At 43.3% G+C, this 17,134-nt stretch overlaps 1 protein-coding gene across 3 annotated transcripts in view; it reads left to right on the plus strand.

Moving 5' to 3' along the window:
• The window catches only part of AGXT (alanine--glyoxylate aminotransferase), a 50,229-nt gene that overhangs the window by 14,655 nt on the left and 18,440 nt on the right, over window positions 1-17,134 (plus strand). For all 3 annotated transcript variants that reach the window (XM_073674528.1, XM_073674527.1, XM_073674530.1), the window contains exons 2-5: window positions 3,097-3,289; window positions 4,088-4,152; window positions 7,368-7,468; window positions 16,292-16,362. In XM_073674528.1, coding sequence (XP_073530629.1) covers window positions 3,097-3,289; window positions 4,088-4,152; window positions 7,368-7,468; window positions 16,292-16,362 — 430 coding nt within the window. The remainder of the gene's footprint in view (window positions 1-3,096; window positions 3,290-4,087; window positions 4,153-7,367; window positions 7,469-16,291; window positions 16,363-17,134) is intronic.

The following is a 17,134-nucleotide window of genomic DNA, read 5'->3' on the forward strand; positions in this document are numbered from 1 at the left end:
CTTGTTCCCTTTATTGACACTGTGATTAATAATTTTTTAGTTCATCCTTTATGTACAGGGAAGGGGTAATATATAAAGGTGTTGTCTGATTAACACAATCCAAAATTTAAAGGTACCCCAGCTATTATCAAGGCGCAGGGTTTGACTCAAGTTCTAGCCCAGCCTGCAATAATGGGTGTCAGTACAACCACGCGATATGCTCTCAATTATCTCCTATATAAATGTTCCTATTTGGACATTTTATTATGAGCACATAAAATGGCATTAGGATAAATTAAAAAAAGGTCAACATTTTTACAGAAACCTTGCCACATTGTCTGGTTGCATGAAAATAAGCTGCAATACCAGACATAGTCCATAGATAAGAGTGGTGCTGCTTCTTAAACAAAGTTAACCTCATTTTCTTATCCTGGACAATTCATTTAATAACTTGTGGGGCCACCTTTTGCCTTTCTCTTTATGTTGAAATATTTAACATTGTACTTTGCGATGGGAGGATGACGGGGTTTAGCCACTAGTGCAAATTATTTGTTTTGTGACTGTAATGGCTCGTTCAGACAAACGTACGATCAGTCCGTGTATACCGCGGACCGCACACGGAGAGCACAAGGCCCTACTATAACTAGTAGGTCAATGCACATGGCAGATATTGTATGTGGACTGATAGGATGGTCTGCGTGGAAAAAAACACAGCATGCAATACTTTGGTCCATTTTATGTACGAGAATACTACATACATTGTAAAGGCAGCTGCTACACCTACACCTACACCCATGTGCAATGTGGACGAGCACCCGCAATCAGTCACGTCTGCAATGTGCGGACTCGACTGGCACAATTTCCAATCAATGCGGTCATCTGAATCCCAGCTTACTGTTCATCCTCATTACTTATGCCTTATTCTGCCTTGGAGCAAGTCACGAGTGCAGACATTTTGCTTCTGCCCTCACCAGCGCTTCCCCTTCCGTCACCCCATATTATTAGTTAATGGACAACCCTTTGTGTGCACTTTTAGGATTATACTAACCACTCATTCACTTTCTTATAGCTCCTATTGATCTGAAATCAGCAATATCTGCAGAATTACCATTTCACATAAAACAAAAAGGCTGAATTTCCGATGCCTAATAACATTCCCTCTGCCATAAATGTGTACCGTAGTTAATTCTAGGCAAGACTCAGTGCAGCTATATTGAAGCCACCGATTTCGGCACGACCAGCCAACCATCTGTATTCTAGATGTCTAGCTGGGGTTCAATCAACAAATGTCAAGAAAAAAAAAAAAGAATGGGCATGTTGAACAAGAAAGATAAGCTGTCGCCAGAGATATCTGGCAGTGGATTACATCCTTCTCCTCGCTCAAAACACATGCACGCTCAGCCGAAGCAAGTGGGCACTCGGGAGTCAGGAAGAATAATGGCCGCCCCTAAGCCAATGGGGACGTGACTTGATAGAGACCTTATTGCAGTGTCACCACATGCACTTATAGTAGAAGGTTGATTGGATCCTTTTGCCAGAGCTGCAAAAATTATTATGTGTTAATATGTAATTGGAGGACTAATATTTAAATACCTTAATGTGGCATGATTTTGGTTCATTTATCTATCTTTATATATAGCTATCTCTAACTACTGTTTGGGCTTGGATGTGGCACTAATACGAGCACTTAACCCTCTATCTCTATCTTATCTGGCTGGCTCCCTTTTCTCTTGTTATCAGGGCCTTATAGGGAGTAACAGGATCAGCCGATGAGGAGTGGGGGTACAAATAAAAATTAGGGTGTCAACCTCGCTGACAGGCAGGGGTGACTATAGGGGTGTATGTAGGCTTCAGATAGCCACTTTCGCTATTCTAGCTTCACCTATCTGACCTTGCTCCCTCGGGGGTATCCCTGATACAACTTTAATCAGTGCTGAGGAGATGTCGTGTTTAATGATCCCCCGAGATATACATATATATATATACTTGTCTATGCCAAACTGATATATATTTTTCTTTTCTATTATGCCAAACTGAGAGTATAGGGACTACCAGGGGCCAATAGGGTCAGCCGTCGTAGAGCGGGGGCACCATTTTGACTACACATTAGGGTGCCAACCTCTGCTGACAGGTAGGGGTGCTAATAGGTTTCCGCTTAGGGACCTTGCAGTACTCCCCTGGTATCTTATCAATTTAATGTTTGTATGAGCTTTAATCACTTTGAATTGTAATATAATATTTAATAAAGAATATTTTTAGAGGGTTTTTTTTTATGTTTTTTGTTTAGTGATACCTAATAGATCAGTGGGGATCCAACTGCTGTGACGAGTACCAATTGGCAGAACTGGGCACTTTAATCCCTGTTATAATGGAAGGGCAGTCTACATACCCAACTGATGCTCCAGTCATTCTCTACGGGGCTACAGCGCTCAGATTTTTCCAGAAGTCTTATAGAGTATGAGAATATTTGGTACAGCCGCAATTGTTACAACCCATAGATTAAAGCTTACCGTAATTCAATTATACCAAACAGTTACGGTAAAAAAAAGTGGCAATTTTTTTTCCTGCAAACACCCCCCCCACCACAAAAATCCCCAAATATGTCAATATATTATAAGTACCCTAAAATGACATCAATAAAAACTATAACTCATACCTTAAAATAAAAAAAAGAATGCATGTAACTACCTTGGAGAAAAAAATAAAAAAGATCTGGCCCTTGGATGTAGCAGCATAAAAAAACCTCAAAGAACAACAGTGGAATAGCAGGCTGTTTTTTCCATCCCCTCTCCCCAAGAAAATTATAAAAACTATTCAATAAAGTATATCTGCCCCAGAATGGTGATAAATAAAAATAAAAAATATAACTCATTCCATTAAAAAAAAACAAGCCACCATACAGATTTATCAAAAGGAAAACAAAATGGCTCTTTAAATCCACGAATGAAAAAAATGGAAAAAAAAACTACTGTACTTGATCATTAATTTGTCTATTAATCAAATGGTCCTGTTCATTAAAGGGTTAAAGCTATATTAAAAGGGAAAAACATATATGGAGGATGTATGTGACTGGGATTATGCACAATGAAGTCATTTATGCATCTTTCTCCCCTGCAGATAATGGATGACATAAAGCTTGGGATACAGTATGCCTTCCAGACACAGAACACATTGACCCTGGCAGTGAGCGGCTCCGGACACTGCGCTATGGAGACCGCCATTTTTAATGTGGTGGAAAAAGGCGATGTAGTCCTTGTGGCTTCAAAGGGCATTTGGGGGGAAAGAGCTGCTGACATTGCTCAGAGGATAGGTAAGAGGGACGGACAAGTCAACTCGGTGCTATGAGACATTTGTAGGGTCTATTTGAGATGGACAAATCCTATAGATCATGGGAGCTGAAGTGCATATGACCATGATCACAAAAAAATGGGAAGGTTTGGGCTATGCTCCATAAATGCCCCTGTCCTCACAAGCCTTGCTGCAATAAAATATTGCTACCAGTATATGATCCTGAGCTGGTATTGGCCAAGTTATAATTTATATCAGGTACAAGTGACCCGAGCCTGTAACTCTGTGCCCGGGTTAATTATTGCCATCTTCCTGTTGTCTAACGCTGGCACCTGGTCCGTTCTCAGCAATGTTCCTGTGGACTCTGCACTTGCTGTTTTCTCTGCATTCTGCCAAATATTCACACTCAAATTTAACACTTTCTTAGCTTCATTCTGAACCAAAACTATATCTTTCTCAAATATAGCAAAAGTCCAGCAATGCAGAGTTGACCCCATAACACCTTACTTTAACCACGATGGAATAAAAGTTAATAATGGGAATATCTCTGCACTGCGGGACTTTTTCTATGTCTGGGATTGAAATGTCTGTAGATCCGGGCAGATGTCCGTGCATCCTAAGAGTCCTCCACACACTATCGGTGAACTGATCTTGGCACATGTTCATAAAATTACACCTTTGCTCTGAATATACAAGTGCACCAGTTAGGAAATCTGCACCTTGGCAGCATTTCCCGTTGGCTTGTGAGAACTTTATGTAAAATGTCATTATGGAGACAGAAATTGATAGTCACAAGGGCACTGTTTTTTGTGTAATTCAGGTGCTGATGTGCGTCTCTTGACAAAGCCACCTGGCGAGGGGTTCACCTTAAAAGAAATAGAAAAGGTAATGTAAACCCAACATGATATTCTACAATGAGCAAAATGCCTGATAGAAACCTGATTATCTTCATAGGTCCCTCAGATAGCAAGTTCTGCACAGGAATTCAGCTAATAGAAAAACCAAAAAAATTAGTGTTCCACATTTCCACCGGTAAGGGGACTATGACACAATATATTGTTTTATGCCTCTTTCCTAGTGGGTTATGTCAGTATTATACACATCATCATCTTGTTTTGTTCTACAACCCATCGCCCTGGTCTTCCATCTCTTTATACGAGTTGCCTCCTGATGTAAACCCACTAGAGCTAAGCAAAATGGTTTACAGGACCTTAGTCCAGTGGCCACATAGGTAGTCTGTGGCTGCCGGCCCAGAGCCCTGCGAGCCTCCTACCTGTCAGAATGATTTTGCACTGGGTCTAATTATCAGCAAAGGCACCGGGATACCGGCGGATAGTAGGAAGATCGCTTTCATCTGGCAGCCACAGACTACCAACTTGGCCACCTCACGAGGGTCTTGCAAATCTTTTTACTCATCTCTAAAGCCTACTATAAGGACCTAGGGATGTCACAGAAGGAAGTCAACCATCAATTTGCAGGATCCGGTCCATCAGCCACATCAGTAATCTGTGGCCTCTGGATGGGACCCCGACAACCGCCTCTTACGCTGATGGCATCTCGGGCTCCTCTTTTGATTAGCCAGCCTGGCGTGACATCATCATTGCTCCATGATGCACAGGTGACATCGCACCAGGCCGGCTAATCAAAAGAAAAGCCTTAGATGATGTCAGGTAAAAGCCGGTTCTCCAAGATCCTTTTCAGCAATCTTAAATTACTGACGTGGCCAATGGACTGGGTATTGCAAGCTGATTTGCACTAACTCTATCCCACTCCCTGAGAACAGAGAGGTGCTCAATAAGAAGGTCCTGACCTAGCAGACTTGAGCTGTTCTTGTATTACATGAACAGGACGACCATGTAGTACTACATTTCTGACTGGATGAGCTATTTGCAAGAGGTGTTAGGAGCCAGTGGTGTAACCTGGAGCTCGTGGGCCCAATGCAAATTATCCAAAAGGGCCCCCAAATGTCAAGGGTTTTTAATAAAATTGGTCTTCTAATATGGGTCAAGGAGATCTCTTGGATCCCTATAAGATTTAGGGTCACGGTGTGACTTCAGCCCCTTGTACCCACTATAGTTACATCTCTTCTAGGCAACGAGGGGTAACTGACGAGGGGCAATACCCCGAAACACCGTGTTTAAAAATTGAGATTCTGATTTGGCTTTTATTCTAAGTCATATTTCAAGGCTCGATATAGGGTCGATATTGACTTTTAGGATTGCTGCTTCCAATAGGTGGCACTAGAGTTCAAGTCCTCTTCCCTCTCGAAGAGGCAATTTGCATATTTAATTTCCCAGAGGAGCATGCAAGGCATTTAAGTCTCCTCATACTGGCGTGCCAGACCTGGCATGTCATTCTCCACAAGGAGAAACCTTACCCCTTCGATCTCTTCTAGGAGCATCTAAACAGGCTCTCTCTGAGACAATCCCTTAAAGGGGTTTTCTTAAGTTGTATCTCCAGAACTGCACTGCTCCTGAATTCCAGTGTCCCTGATTTGCCAGTGGCAGCACAGTCCTGAAAATTGATAGTTCGGACCAGCGGTTTAGACAACTGTGCTCTCTCCCACGCTGCTAGCAGCGGCAGCATTGAGCCTGCAGCATGGGAGAAGCGCGGCGGGACTGAAGCTGATTGGATCCAGCGATCTGGCCGGCATCAGAGCAGCGCCAACTGTACAGCATGGAATCTGCTTGTGCCTCGCGCTCCTTGTCTGGGTGACAGGCCAGGGCTGCAGGATGGCTGGTAACTTGGTAATGAGCCGTACACTATAAAATTAAAAATCCTTCCTTCTTAAGAATGAAGATGATTTTTCATAAGAGGTAAGTTGCAAAGTGGCTAGTTTTTACACTTTGCAGTTTTACTCATTTATGACCTTGAGACAACCCCTTTAAAAATACATTAACTTTTCAGGCGCCAGGTGCTGTTCTGTGGTCAGGTGTAACAAGTGATATCAATAAACCGAAATGCACATGGAAAATATGGAAATATTATAATATAAATTTGTGTAACGCTGACCATACATATAAGATTATTGTGGTGATTGATAGCTCTATGTCTAAAGGGAACTGCTTAACTATTCTGTTAGGGGATACTGAGATGGGACATGTTAGGTTTTTGGGTTGGCTGTAATTCTTTTTTTTTCTAAGTGCAAAGAGCATCAAAGGGCAGCAGCATCGACATCTATCTAATTGTAGGGTCTGGGTAATGATTATGGAGTTTTGTGCTGAGGGGGAAGAAAATCTTTTTTTGTTGATGTTAATATGCAGATGACAGGGTGACCTGCTATCGGGTTCCTCAGACATCAGCAGTAATCTGTGGTGGGTACCGAGCAGCAAGTGCTCAGTTTTTATAGATCTTCACTGCAGAAATAATGGCCCCGATTCATCACACTATTTATGCCATATAACTGGAGTAAAACACTTTGAAATATTGCACATTTTTTGCGCCACTCTGAGAAGGCAGAGCATGGCCGGGACAGTGTGTGGTAACAGCCACCTATCTAATTCATGACTAGACATGGCATAGCTTTCAACAGAAATCTTACTCTAGCCCCTGTCTGGCTGGAGTAAGATTTCTGGAGAGGCGCATGGAGGTGAACGCCACTTGTAAGATGCGCCTGATTCATTAAATGGCACGTGTTTCCTAATGAACCAGGCACCTCTTATGCCACCATGCGCCTTTATTAAGACTAGTGTGTACAAGACCACTCTTCATCAGAGCCAATGAATGATTACACAATTCTCCATGTAATTAGTAGAAATGATGGGTCTTTGAGGTACTCGCCTGTACCTGTTCCCCAATCTGTTTCATATATTCCTGGAAACATGGACCCATTTGTTAACACGGATCCGGCCAACCCCTTTAAATCACCCCATGGTTACCAAACATGGCATATGGAAAGGAGTGACCCCTTTAATGTGCCTCAAATAGAATTTATCAATCTTTGGCTACAGTTTCTAGTGAAGAATTGCTGAATCCATGTCTCAGTTACACACGAGGACTTAACAACAGCGATTACTAAATCGATAGTTTGGATTTGATGCAAAGATCGTGGTGACAAATACTCGTTACCCAAGGTCATGTTTTTCCTTCTATTAATCCAGGGTCTAGCTGAGCACAAGCCTTCTCTCTTCTTCATCACTCATGGAGAGTCATCCAGTGGAGTAGTACAGCCATTAAATGGCATTGGAGACCTGTGTCACCGGTATGTGTATTTGGAAAAAAAACAAGCCAAAAATAAATTAAAAAAAAAAAAGCAAAAATATACAGGCTTTTATAATTTAACTGGAATTTCATGAAAGTTATCTAACAGTGGGCTACACACGTGGTCAAAATTGTTGGTAGCAAAAGCAATGTTTGACTTTCATTTGTTCATTTTTGTAAATGTTTAATTTTTTTAAACTTTTGTCACATTCAAGTTATATCTGTGATCATTGTGAGTTTTTCTTTCATTAAACGAGGGGTACCAACAATTTTGACCTCGTGTGTATGTCATAACCATAATTCACATATGAATATCTCCTCGCACTGGTGGTCCACAGTGATGATGTGTACCGGTCACTTCTGCAATATATTTGACCTCACCGAAGCATGACAGCAGAAATAGCATGAGCGACATAATCGGAATGGCAGGGATTATGAAAGTTAATTTAAAGGGAATCTGTCAGAAGAATCAACCCTCCTAAGTCATCTATAGGGGCATTCAGATCATAGAAAGATGAAAACAATGATTCCTTGATATCTGCGATCTGATGAATTATTATCGAGAAATGCAAGTTTTTTCTTAATACGTAAATGAGCTGTTAAGATCTAATAGCCGGACATAGATCTCCCTGAGAATCTGTGTCCAAAGCTTATTTGTGAACTCCTTAAGAACCAAGCAATTTTTCATTTTTGAGCTTTGATTTTTCCTTCTCCTTCCAAGAGCTGTAACTTTTTTATTTTCCCGCTGACAAAGCCATGTGAGGGCTTGTTTTTTGAGGGATCAGTTGTATTTTTCAATAACACAATTCATTTTTATCATACAGTTTACTGGAAAATGGGAAAAGAAATTTCAAGTGAAGTGAAATGGCGAAAAAAATGCAATTCCATAATTGTTTTTTTTTTTTTTTTGCCATTCATTCTGAAGTAATGATTGTCCAATCAGTATAATTACGACAGTATAAGGCTGCGTTCACACATTGCGTATTTTTGTGCGCTTTTTTGCGTGCGCATTTTCAAAATACGCAATGTGCTTTGTGTCTGCCAGCAAAGTGAATGGGAAATTCACTTTGCCGTTCAGACACTGTGTGATTTTACGCAGCGCGAAAGCGCAGCTGCGTAAAGAATTGACATGTCAATTCTTTACGCACCGCGGCCTGCGCTTTCTCCCATATTGTGCCCATTATAATCGATGGAATTACGCAGCGGTGTTCGCACACTGAGTAATTCCAGCGCTTTTTTACGGCAGTGCAGGAGAAATGAATGGCGGTAAGTATATGTATGTGTACTGTCTGTGTCTATGTGTCGTGTGTGTGAGTGTCCCCCTAGCCAGGGCTGGCGTACTTACCTCTCCCCGTGCCTCTGCAGCGTCTTCCGCGTCCTCTGACTGTGACGTCTCAGGTCAGAGGGCGCGGTGATGTCTTTACACTGCGCGCGCTCTCTCCTGAGCTGTCACAGCACAGAGCGGGAAGACGCGCGCAACGCTGCAGTCCGGAGCAGCACCAGGTGAGAAGTGAGGTGAGTATTTTATTTTTTTATTTTTTTCATGTATGGGAGCATGGGGCATTATAAGGGAGGGGGGTGACATCCTGCATGGGGCATTATAAGGGAGGGGGGTGACATCCTGCATGGGGCATTATAAGGGAGGGGGGTGACATCCTGCATGGGGCATTATAAGGGAGGGGGGTGACATCCTGCATGGGGCATTATAAGGGAGGGGGGGGTGACATTCTGCATGGGGCATTATATGGGGGGGGGTGACATTCTGCATGGGGCATTATAAGGGAGGGGGGTGACATTCTGCATGGGGCATCATTTGGGGGTGACATTCTGCATGGAGCATTATAAGGGGGGAACAGCCTGCATGGAGCGTTATAAGGGGGGAGACATCCTGCATGGGGCATTATAAGGGGGTGACATCCTGCATGGGGCATTATAAGGGGGGTGACATCCTGTATGGGGCATTATATGGGGGCCAGTATTCTGTATGGAGCATTATATGGGGACCAGTATCCTGTATGGAGCTTTATATGGGGAGACTTTGTTTCTCTGTCTTTGTAGTGTACACTGCAGAAAAAACACATGCGTAAAAAAAAACGCAGCAAAAAAAGCAGTGTGTGAATGGAGGTGCTTTTTTTACCTGCGTAAAAAAACGCAGGTAAAAACTGCAGGAAAATACGCGCGTGTAAAAAAAAGCAGCAAATACGCAGTGTGTGAACGTAGCCTTAAACTTATATTTTTTATTTTTTATTTAAGTGGTGAAAAAAAATACAAAAATTAGCTTGAGTCACCATTTTCCAAAACCCATAACATTTTTACTCTTCAGTTGATAGATCTGTGTGGGCTCATTCTTCACGTGGTAACCTAATGTTTTTATTTATGCTGTTTCGGGGTGATATATGACTCTTTGATAACTTCTTATGTGGATTTGCGACAACCAAAAACCTGCTATTTGGGCGATTCAATTTTTTTTTCTCTTTATAGTTTTTACAGATTGGATTAATTAATCTTATATTTTCATATATAGGACATTTCTGAACCAGTTGATACCAAATATATATATATATATATATATATATATATATATATATATATATATATATATCAGTTGAAACCAGAAGTTTACATACACTATATAAATAAAGACACATATGCATGTTTTTCTCAATATCTGCCATAAAATCAGAATAAACGTTTCCCCTTTGAATATAATAATAATTTTTATTTATATAGCGCCAACATATTCCTGCAGCACTTTACAATTAAGTAGGGACATGTACAGACAATATAAACAACACAATGTATCATATTTCAACAGTTACAGGAGGATTGACGGTCCTGCTCGCAAGCTTACAATCTATATGGAAATGAGGGGGACATAATAGGAAGAACATGGTCATCAGCCAGTATCCGACTAAGGGCAGTTACCCTATGCTACTTGGTGCATGGCGGATGTGGAGACAGATGAATACGCAGGGGCAGATTAAGATTAATATTTAGGAGGGAACAGGGGAGAGTTAGGTTGGTGAGTTGAGGTGAAGGCTTGTCTAAATAGATGTGTTTTTAAAGCACATTTGAAGACATGGGGGCTAGATTCCAGAAAACTGGTGCGGCACGAGAGAAGTCTTGGAGCCGGAGGTGTGAGGATCGGATTAAGGAGGATGTCAGTCTTAGATCAGTTGCAGAATGGAGGGCACGGGAGGGGCGATAGACAGAAATGAGGGATGAGATGTAGGGCGGTGCAGAACTGTGGAGAGCTTTGTGGGTGAGAGAGATGAGTTTGCATGGTATTCTGTGGTGACCCTTTTAGGTCAATTAGGATTACCATAATGTTTAATATTTGCCAAATGCCAGAATAATGAGAAAGAGAATGTTTTAAGGCATTTTTATTACTTACTGCAAAGTCAAAAGTTTACATTCATTTCATTAGTATTTGGTACCATTGCCCTTAAACTGAATGACTTGGATCAAAAGTTTGGGATATCCTTCCACAAGCTTCTCACAATAGTTGGTCAGAATTTGGGCCCATTCCTCCTGATAAAACTGGTGTAACTGATCCAGGTTTGTAGGTCGTCTTGCTCGCACCTGCCTTTTCAGCTTTGCCCATACATTTTCAATAGGATTGAGATCAGGGCTTTGTGATGGCCACTCCAAAACATTGACTTTGTTATCCCTAAGCCACTTTGTTACCATTTTAGCAGTATGCTTAGGGTCATTGTCCATTTGGAAGACCCATTTCCGCCTAAGCTTTAACTTCCTGGCTGATGTCTTGAGATGTTGCTTCTGTATTGCCACAGAATCTTCTTTTTTCATGATGCCATCTATTTTGTGAAGTGCCCCAGTCCCTCCTACAGCAAAACAACCCCACAACATGATGCTGCCACCCCCGTTTTTTACAGTTGGGATAGTGTTTTTAGGCTTCCAAGCTTCTCCCTTTTTCCTCCAAACGTAACGATGTTTATTATACCCAAAAAGTTAAATTTTAGTTTCATCAGACCACAGGACATGTCTCCAAAAATTAAGGTCTTTATTCCTGTGTGCATTTGCAAACATTAATCTGGCTTTTTTATGTTTCTTTTGGAGTAATGGCTTCTTCCTGGCAGAGAGGCCTTTCAGCCCATGCTGGTACAGTACTCGTTTCACTGTGGTTATTGACACAATCTTACCAGCTTCCGCCATCATCTTCGCAAGGTCTTTTGCTTTTGTCCTTGGGTTAATATCCACATGTCGGACCAAAGCACATTCATCTCTGGAACACAGAGCCCATCTCCATCCTGAGCGGTATGATGGCTGGACATTCCCATCTTGTTTGTACTTGCGCATAATTATTTGTACAGATGAACGAGGCACCTTCAGGTATCTTGAAATCGTATCCAAGGATGAGCCAGACTTGTGCTAGTCCACAATTCTCTTCCTGATATCTTGGTTGATTTCTTTAGACTTTCCCATGATGCTACACAAAGAAGCAGTGTGTTTCAGGTGTGCATTAAAATACAACAACAGTTGTGTCTCTAATTAACTTAGATATTGACAAATATCTTTGTCTTTGATCACCCAGCCATCTCCTGTTGAAATGACCAGCTGTTAATTTATCCACAAGCCGTTCCCACAATGCCCTACACCTGATATAGTTTAATGTGGCCTATATATTTAGACTCTCTGTAAGGGGTGCACGCGTGCTGGGGTGTGCACGCGTCTTCTTGTGCAAAGTGGCTTCGGAGAGAAGTGGCAGTTATTTCAGAGGCAGTTAGTCGGGGCAGGAGTCAGGTAACAAACACTTTGACCACTTACTCTCCTTTAACTATGTTTCTGTTAGCTCTCACTTTTTCCTCTATAGTCCTCCACTTTCTAATAACCCCTCAAATCCCTACACCAAGTAAGAAACTCTTCATCTCTCCCTCTATCCTCCCCATTCATCTCACCTCCTCCTCCAAATTATTCCTCAACATTCAATCCTGGATCTCCAAACACAGACAGCCACCTCATGCTCTCTCTTGCTCCCACCTGCTAACACTTTCTCTGCTCCTCCTCACTGCTGGAGATATCTCTCCAAATCCTGGTCCTCCTCGCCATATCCCCACAGTCACTTCTACCTCCTATCCACGACCTTCCTCAAACTGTCGCAACCCTTCTAACCTCATACCCATCCAACTAATACCCACCTCCTCAGCTATACTAACAGGAGCTCTATGGAACGCTCGCTCTGTCTGCAACAAACTTTCCTTCATCCACGATCTTTTCATTACAAACAAACTCTCCTTCCTCGCCATCACCGAAACCTGGCTCACCCCCTCTGACACAGCCTCCCCAGCTGCCCTTTCATATGGCGGATTCCACCTTTCCCACACCCCCCGCCCCAATGGCAAACATGGTGGAGGCGTAGGTTTCCTCCTATCAGAACTCTGCGCTTTCACCAAAATCCCACTGCCACCCTCCGTTACACTCCCCTCTTTTGAGGTGCACTGTGTGCGCATCTATTCCCCCTCCAACCTCTAACTGGCCGTCGTTTACCGACCCCCAGGGCAAGCCACCACCTTCTTAGACCATTCCACTACCTGGCTGCTTCACTTCCTTTCCACTGACATCCCCACTATCATAATGGGTGACTTCAACATCCCCATTGACACTCCCCACTCGTCTGTCTCTAAGCTCCTATCCCTCACTTCCTCCTTTGGACTCACTCAATGGTCTTCCACACCCACCCACAAAGATGGCCACACACTGGACCTCATCTTCACCCGCCTCTGTTCCCTATCTAACCTCTCTAACTCACCACTCCCTCTCTCTGACCATAACCTCCTCACATTCTCTACCCTCTCCTCTCCGGGTGCACAATCCCCACTCCACAAACTCACACACCCTCGCAGAAATCTCAAACACCTTGACCTACACTCTCTCTCTGAATCCCTCCTTCCTCTCACAGACATAAATTCCTTGCACGATGCAGACGTTGCTGCTGCTTCATATAACACCACAATAGCTTCAGCTCTAGACTCGATCGCCCCTCTCACACACACCACACCTCGCACATTCAACAGGCAACCCTGGCACACTAAACTTACCAAAGAACTGCGCCGGGCCTCCAGGGTTGCGGAGCGGACATGGAAAAGGTCTCACTCCATCGAGCACTTCATCGCATTCAAGCAATCCCTCACTAATTTCAAGTCCGTACTCACTACAGCAAAACAAACCTACTTCTCAACTCTCATATCCTCCCTATCTCACAACCCTAAACAGCTATTTAACACTTTCAACTCTCTCCTTCGTCCCCCAGCACCTCCTCCCTCTTCTCTCATCTCAGCCGACGACTTTGCCTCATTCTTCAAACAGAAGATTGTCACCATCAGACAAAACTTTGGCCTAAAGTCCACACAACCCCTCCTCATATCTACTCAACCCTCCTCCTCCAAACCCCACTTCTCCACCATTACAGAAGGTCAAGTCTCCTCTTTACTCTCCAAATCACACCTCACCACCTGTGAACTTGACCCAATCCCATCCCACCTCATCACTAACCTCACCACAGTCTTCATCCCAACCCTAACCCACCTCTTCAATCTATCACTAACAACCGGAGTCTTCCCCTCATGTTTCAAACATGCCGCAATCACACCCATCCTCAAAAAGCCCTCCCTTGACCCTTCCTCTCTGACCAGCTACCGCCCCATATCACTCCTCCCCTTTGCCTCAAAACTTCTAGAACAACATGTCCACCTTGAACTGTCCTCCCACCTCTCCTCCTGCTCCCTCTTCGACCGTCTACAATCTGGCTTCCGACCGCATCACTCGACTGAAACTGCCCTGACCAAAGTCACCAACGACCTACTAAATGCCAAATCCAAGCAACACTACTCCATCCTCCTCCTTCTGGACCTGTCATCTGCCTTTGACACAGTGGACCATTCCCTCTTACTCCAGATTCTCTCATCTGTTGGCATCACGGACTTGGCTCTATCTTGGATCTCCTCATACTTAACAGACAGGACATTTAGCGTCTCCCACTCACGCACCACCTCCTCATCTCGCCCCCTATCTGTCGGTGTCCCCCAAGGTTCAGTTCTAGGACCTCTGCTCTTCTCCATCTACACCTTCGGCCTGGGACAGCTCATAGAGTCTCACGGCTTTCAGTATCACCTCTATGCTGACGACACACAGATCTACCTCTCTGGACCCGATATCTCCTCCCTACTAACCAGAATCCCACAATGTCTGTCCGCCATCTCATCCTTCTTCTCCGACAGATTTCTAAAACTCAACATGGATAAAACAGAGTTCATCATCTTTCCACCCTCTCATTCACATCCCCCATCCGACCTATCCATCAACGTCAATGGCTGTTCACTCTCCCCAGTCCCACAAGCTCGCTGCCTTGGGGTAACCCTGGACTCTGATCTCTCCTTCAAACCACATATCCAAGCCCTTTCCACCTCCTGCCGACTCCAACTCAAAAACATCTCCCGGATCCGTGCATTCCTCAGCAAAGACTCTGCAAAAACACTAGTGCATGCCCTCATCATATCCCGCCTCGACTACTGCAACCTCCTGCTCCGTGGCCTCCCTTCCAACACTCTTGCTCCTCTCCAATCTATCCGAAACTCTGCTGCTCGACTAATCCACCTGTCCCCCCGCTATTCCCCGGCCTCTCCTCTCTGTCAATCCCTTCACTGGCTCCCCATTGCCCAGAGAATTCAGTTCAAAACTCTAACCATGGCATACAAAGCCATCCACAACCTGTCTCCCCCATACATCTGTGACCTAGTCTCCCGGTACTTACCTGCACGCAACCTCCGATCCTCACAAGATCTCCTGCTCTACTCCCCTCTTATCTCCTCCTCCCACAATCGTATACAAGATTTCTCCCGTGCTTCCCCCCTACTCTGGAACTCTCTACCCCAACATATCAGACTCTCGCCGACCGTGGAAACCTTCAAAAGGAACCTGAAGACCCACCTCTTCCGACAAGCCTACAACCTGCAGTAAACACCACTGCACGACCAGCTCTACCCTCACCTACTGTATCCTCACCCATCCCTTGTAGACTGTGAGCCCTCGCGGGCAGGGTCCTCGCTCCTCCTGTACCAGTCGCTGACTCGTTTTGTTAAGATTATGTAAATGCTTTTGTTATGTATATCCCTATTACATGTAAAGCGCCATGGAATAAATGGCGCTATAATAATAAATAATAATAATAACCTATCAGAAGCTTCCAAACACATGACATAATCATATGGGCAGTCCATAATTGTTTAAAGGCATAATAATCTTAGTGTATGTAGAGCGTGCTTTGCTTCTGAGACAGCCCCAAAGTCGCTGACACATTCTATGATGGATATATCTATCATCGGGCGTTAATGAGTTGAATGAAAGGGGCGTTACCAGTGTGAGACATGTAGATCAGGAGAGCAGACTGTCAGGCATTACATGTCTCACTGGTAACACCCCCTTTCATTTAAAATAAGCTCTGGAGAAAGATTCTCAGTAAGCTATGTGTCCGGCCCATAGATCTTAACAGCTCATTTATATATTAAGAAAATTGTGATTTCTCTGGAATAAAACCTTTGGTCACAGATATCAAGATCTCATGTTATTCAGCTTCCTATAACCTTCATGCCCCTATAGACGACTTAGGAGGGATGATCCTACTGTCAGATTCCCTTTAAGTTTACTTTTATATGCCTACTATTAGACAACTTTCATAAATTCCAGGACAACCCTTTTATCCAAATGACTATTCTGAGGATTTAGAGCTCTGTATTAGAAAACTGGAGATACCAAACACTGTAAATTAGCATTGAATGTTGATATTTGATATCTGTTCCATATACAGGTATAACTGCCTCCTTCTGGTAGACTCTGTGGCATCTCTAGGAGGTGCTCCTATCTATATGGACCAACAGGGTAAGCAAATTATTATGTATGTCTTCCTGTCAATCATTCTTTTCAAGCACTGTAATACTCCTGTGCCCTTCTATAAGGAAATATATGGCTATATTTCTCTAGATTCCATTGGTGAGATCAGTGTAATGTTAAGCACACTGCGCTAAAATATTTGACATTTCAATGTACTAAATCATAATACAGAAAGACTACGTCCATTTACAAGATGACGCATGATAAGGAATTCAGCCATGTTACTAGTCATCTGTTGAAATCCAATTCTGGTCTAATCATTAAAACACTGAAATCTCAAGACTTTAAAGGGATGGTCCGAAATCCAAATTAATTTCCATCCTAAATCCCTATTTAATGCTATAATATCAACTATTTTTTTAATATATTAGAATTGAAAATTCCATATCGTTCCGTAGCTACACTATTTAATGGCTTTACTTTTTTTTTTCCTACTTCCTTTTTTATAACGCTTTATTTGAAAATCCCAGTGCATGCTGGGATACTCAAACAAAGCGTTATCAGGAATCAGAGGCTACTGTCACTGCTGCAGCCTCTGCCTCCTCCCAGAAACAAAGTGTCATTAGTGATGCGCATTTCAGAGGCTGGGCTAGTCCCTGTGTGATGTGCACAATGACAGCGTGCTCTCTCGCCAGCTGAGATCAGTAGTAATGAGCTGGCACCAGAGTGAACTGTTAGTGTATAGAGACCAACGGCGATGATCTCTGCACGCCAGGTATTCTGACACTGCGCAGTGTGACAGTGTGCTCTGCTCTTTTGC

The sequence above is a fragment of the Phyllobates terribilis genome, unplaced genomic scaffold (assembly GCF_046119375.1).
Source record: "Phyllobates terribilis strain yellow unplaced genomic scaffold, ASM4611937v1 Scaffold_3__8_contigs__length_932513732, whole genome shotgun sequence".
Classification (NCBI taxonomy): domain Eukaryota; kingdom Metazoa; phylum Chordata; class Amphibia; order Anura; family Dendrobatidae; genus Phyllobates; species Phyllobates terribilis.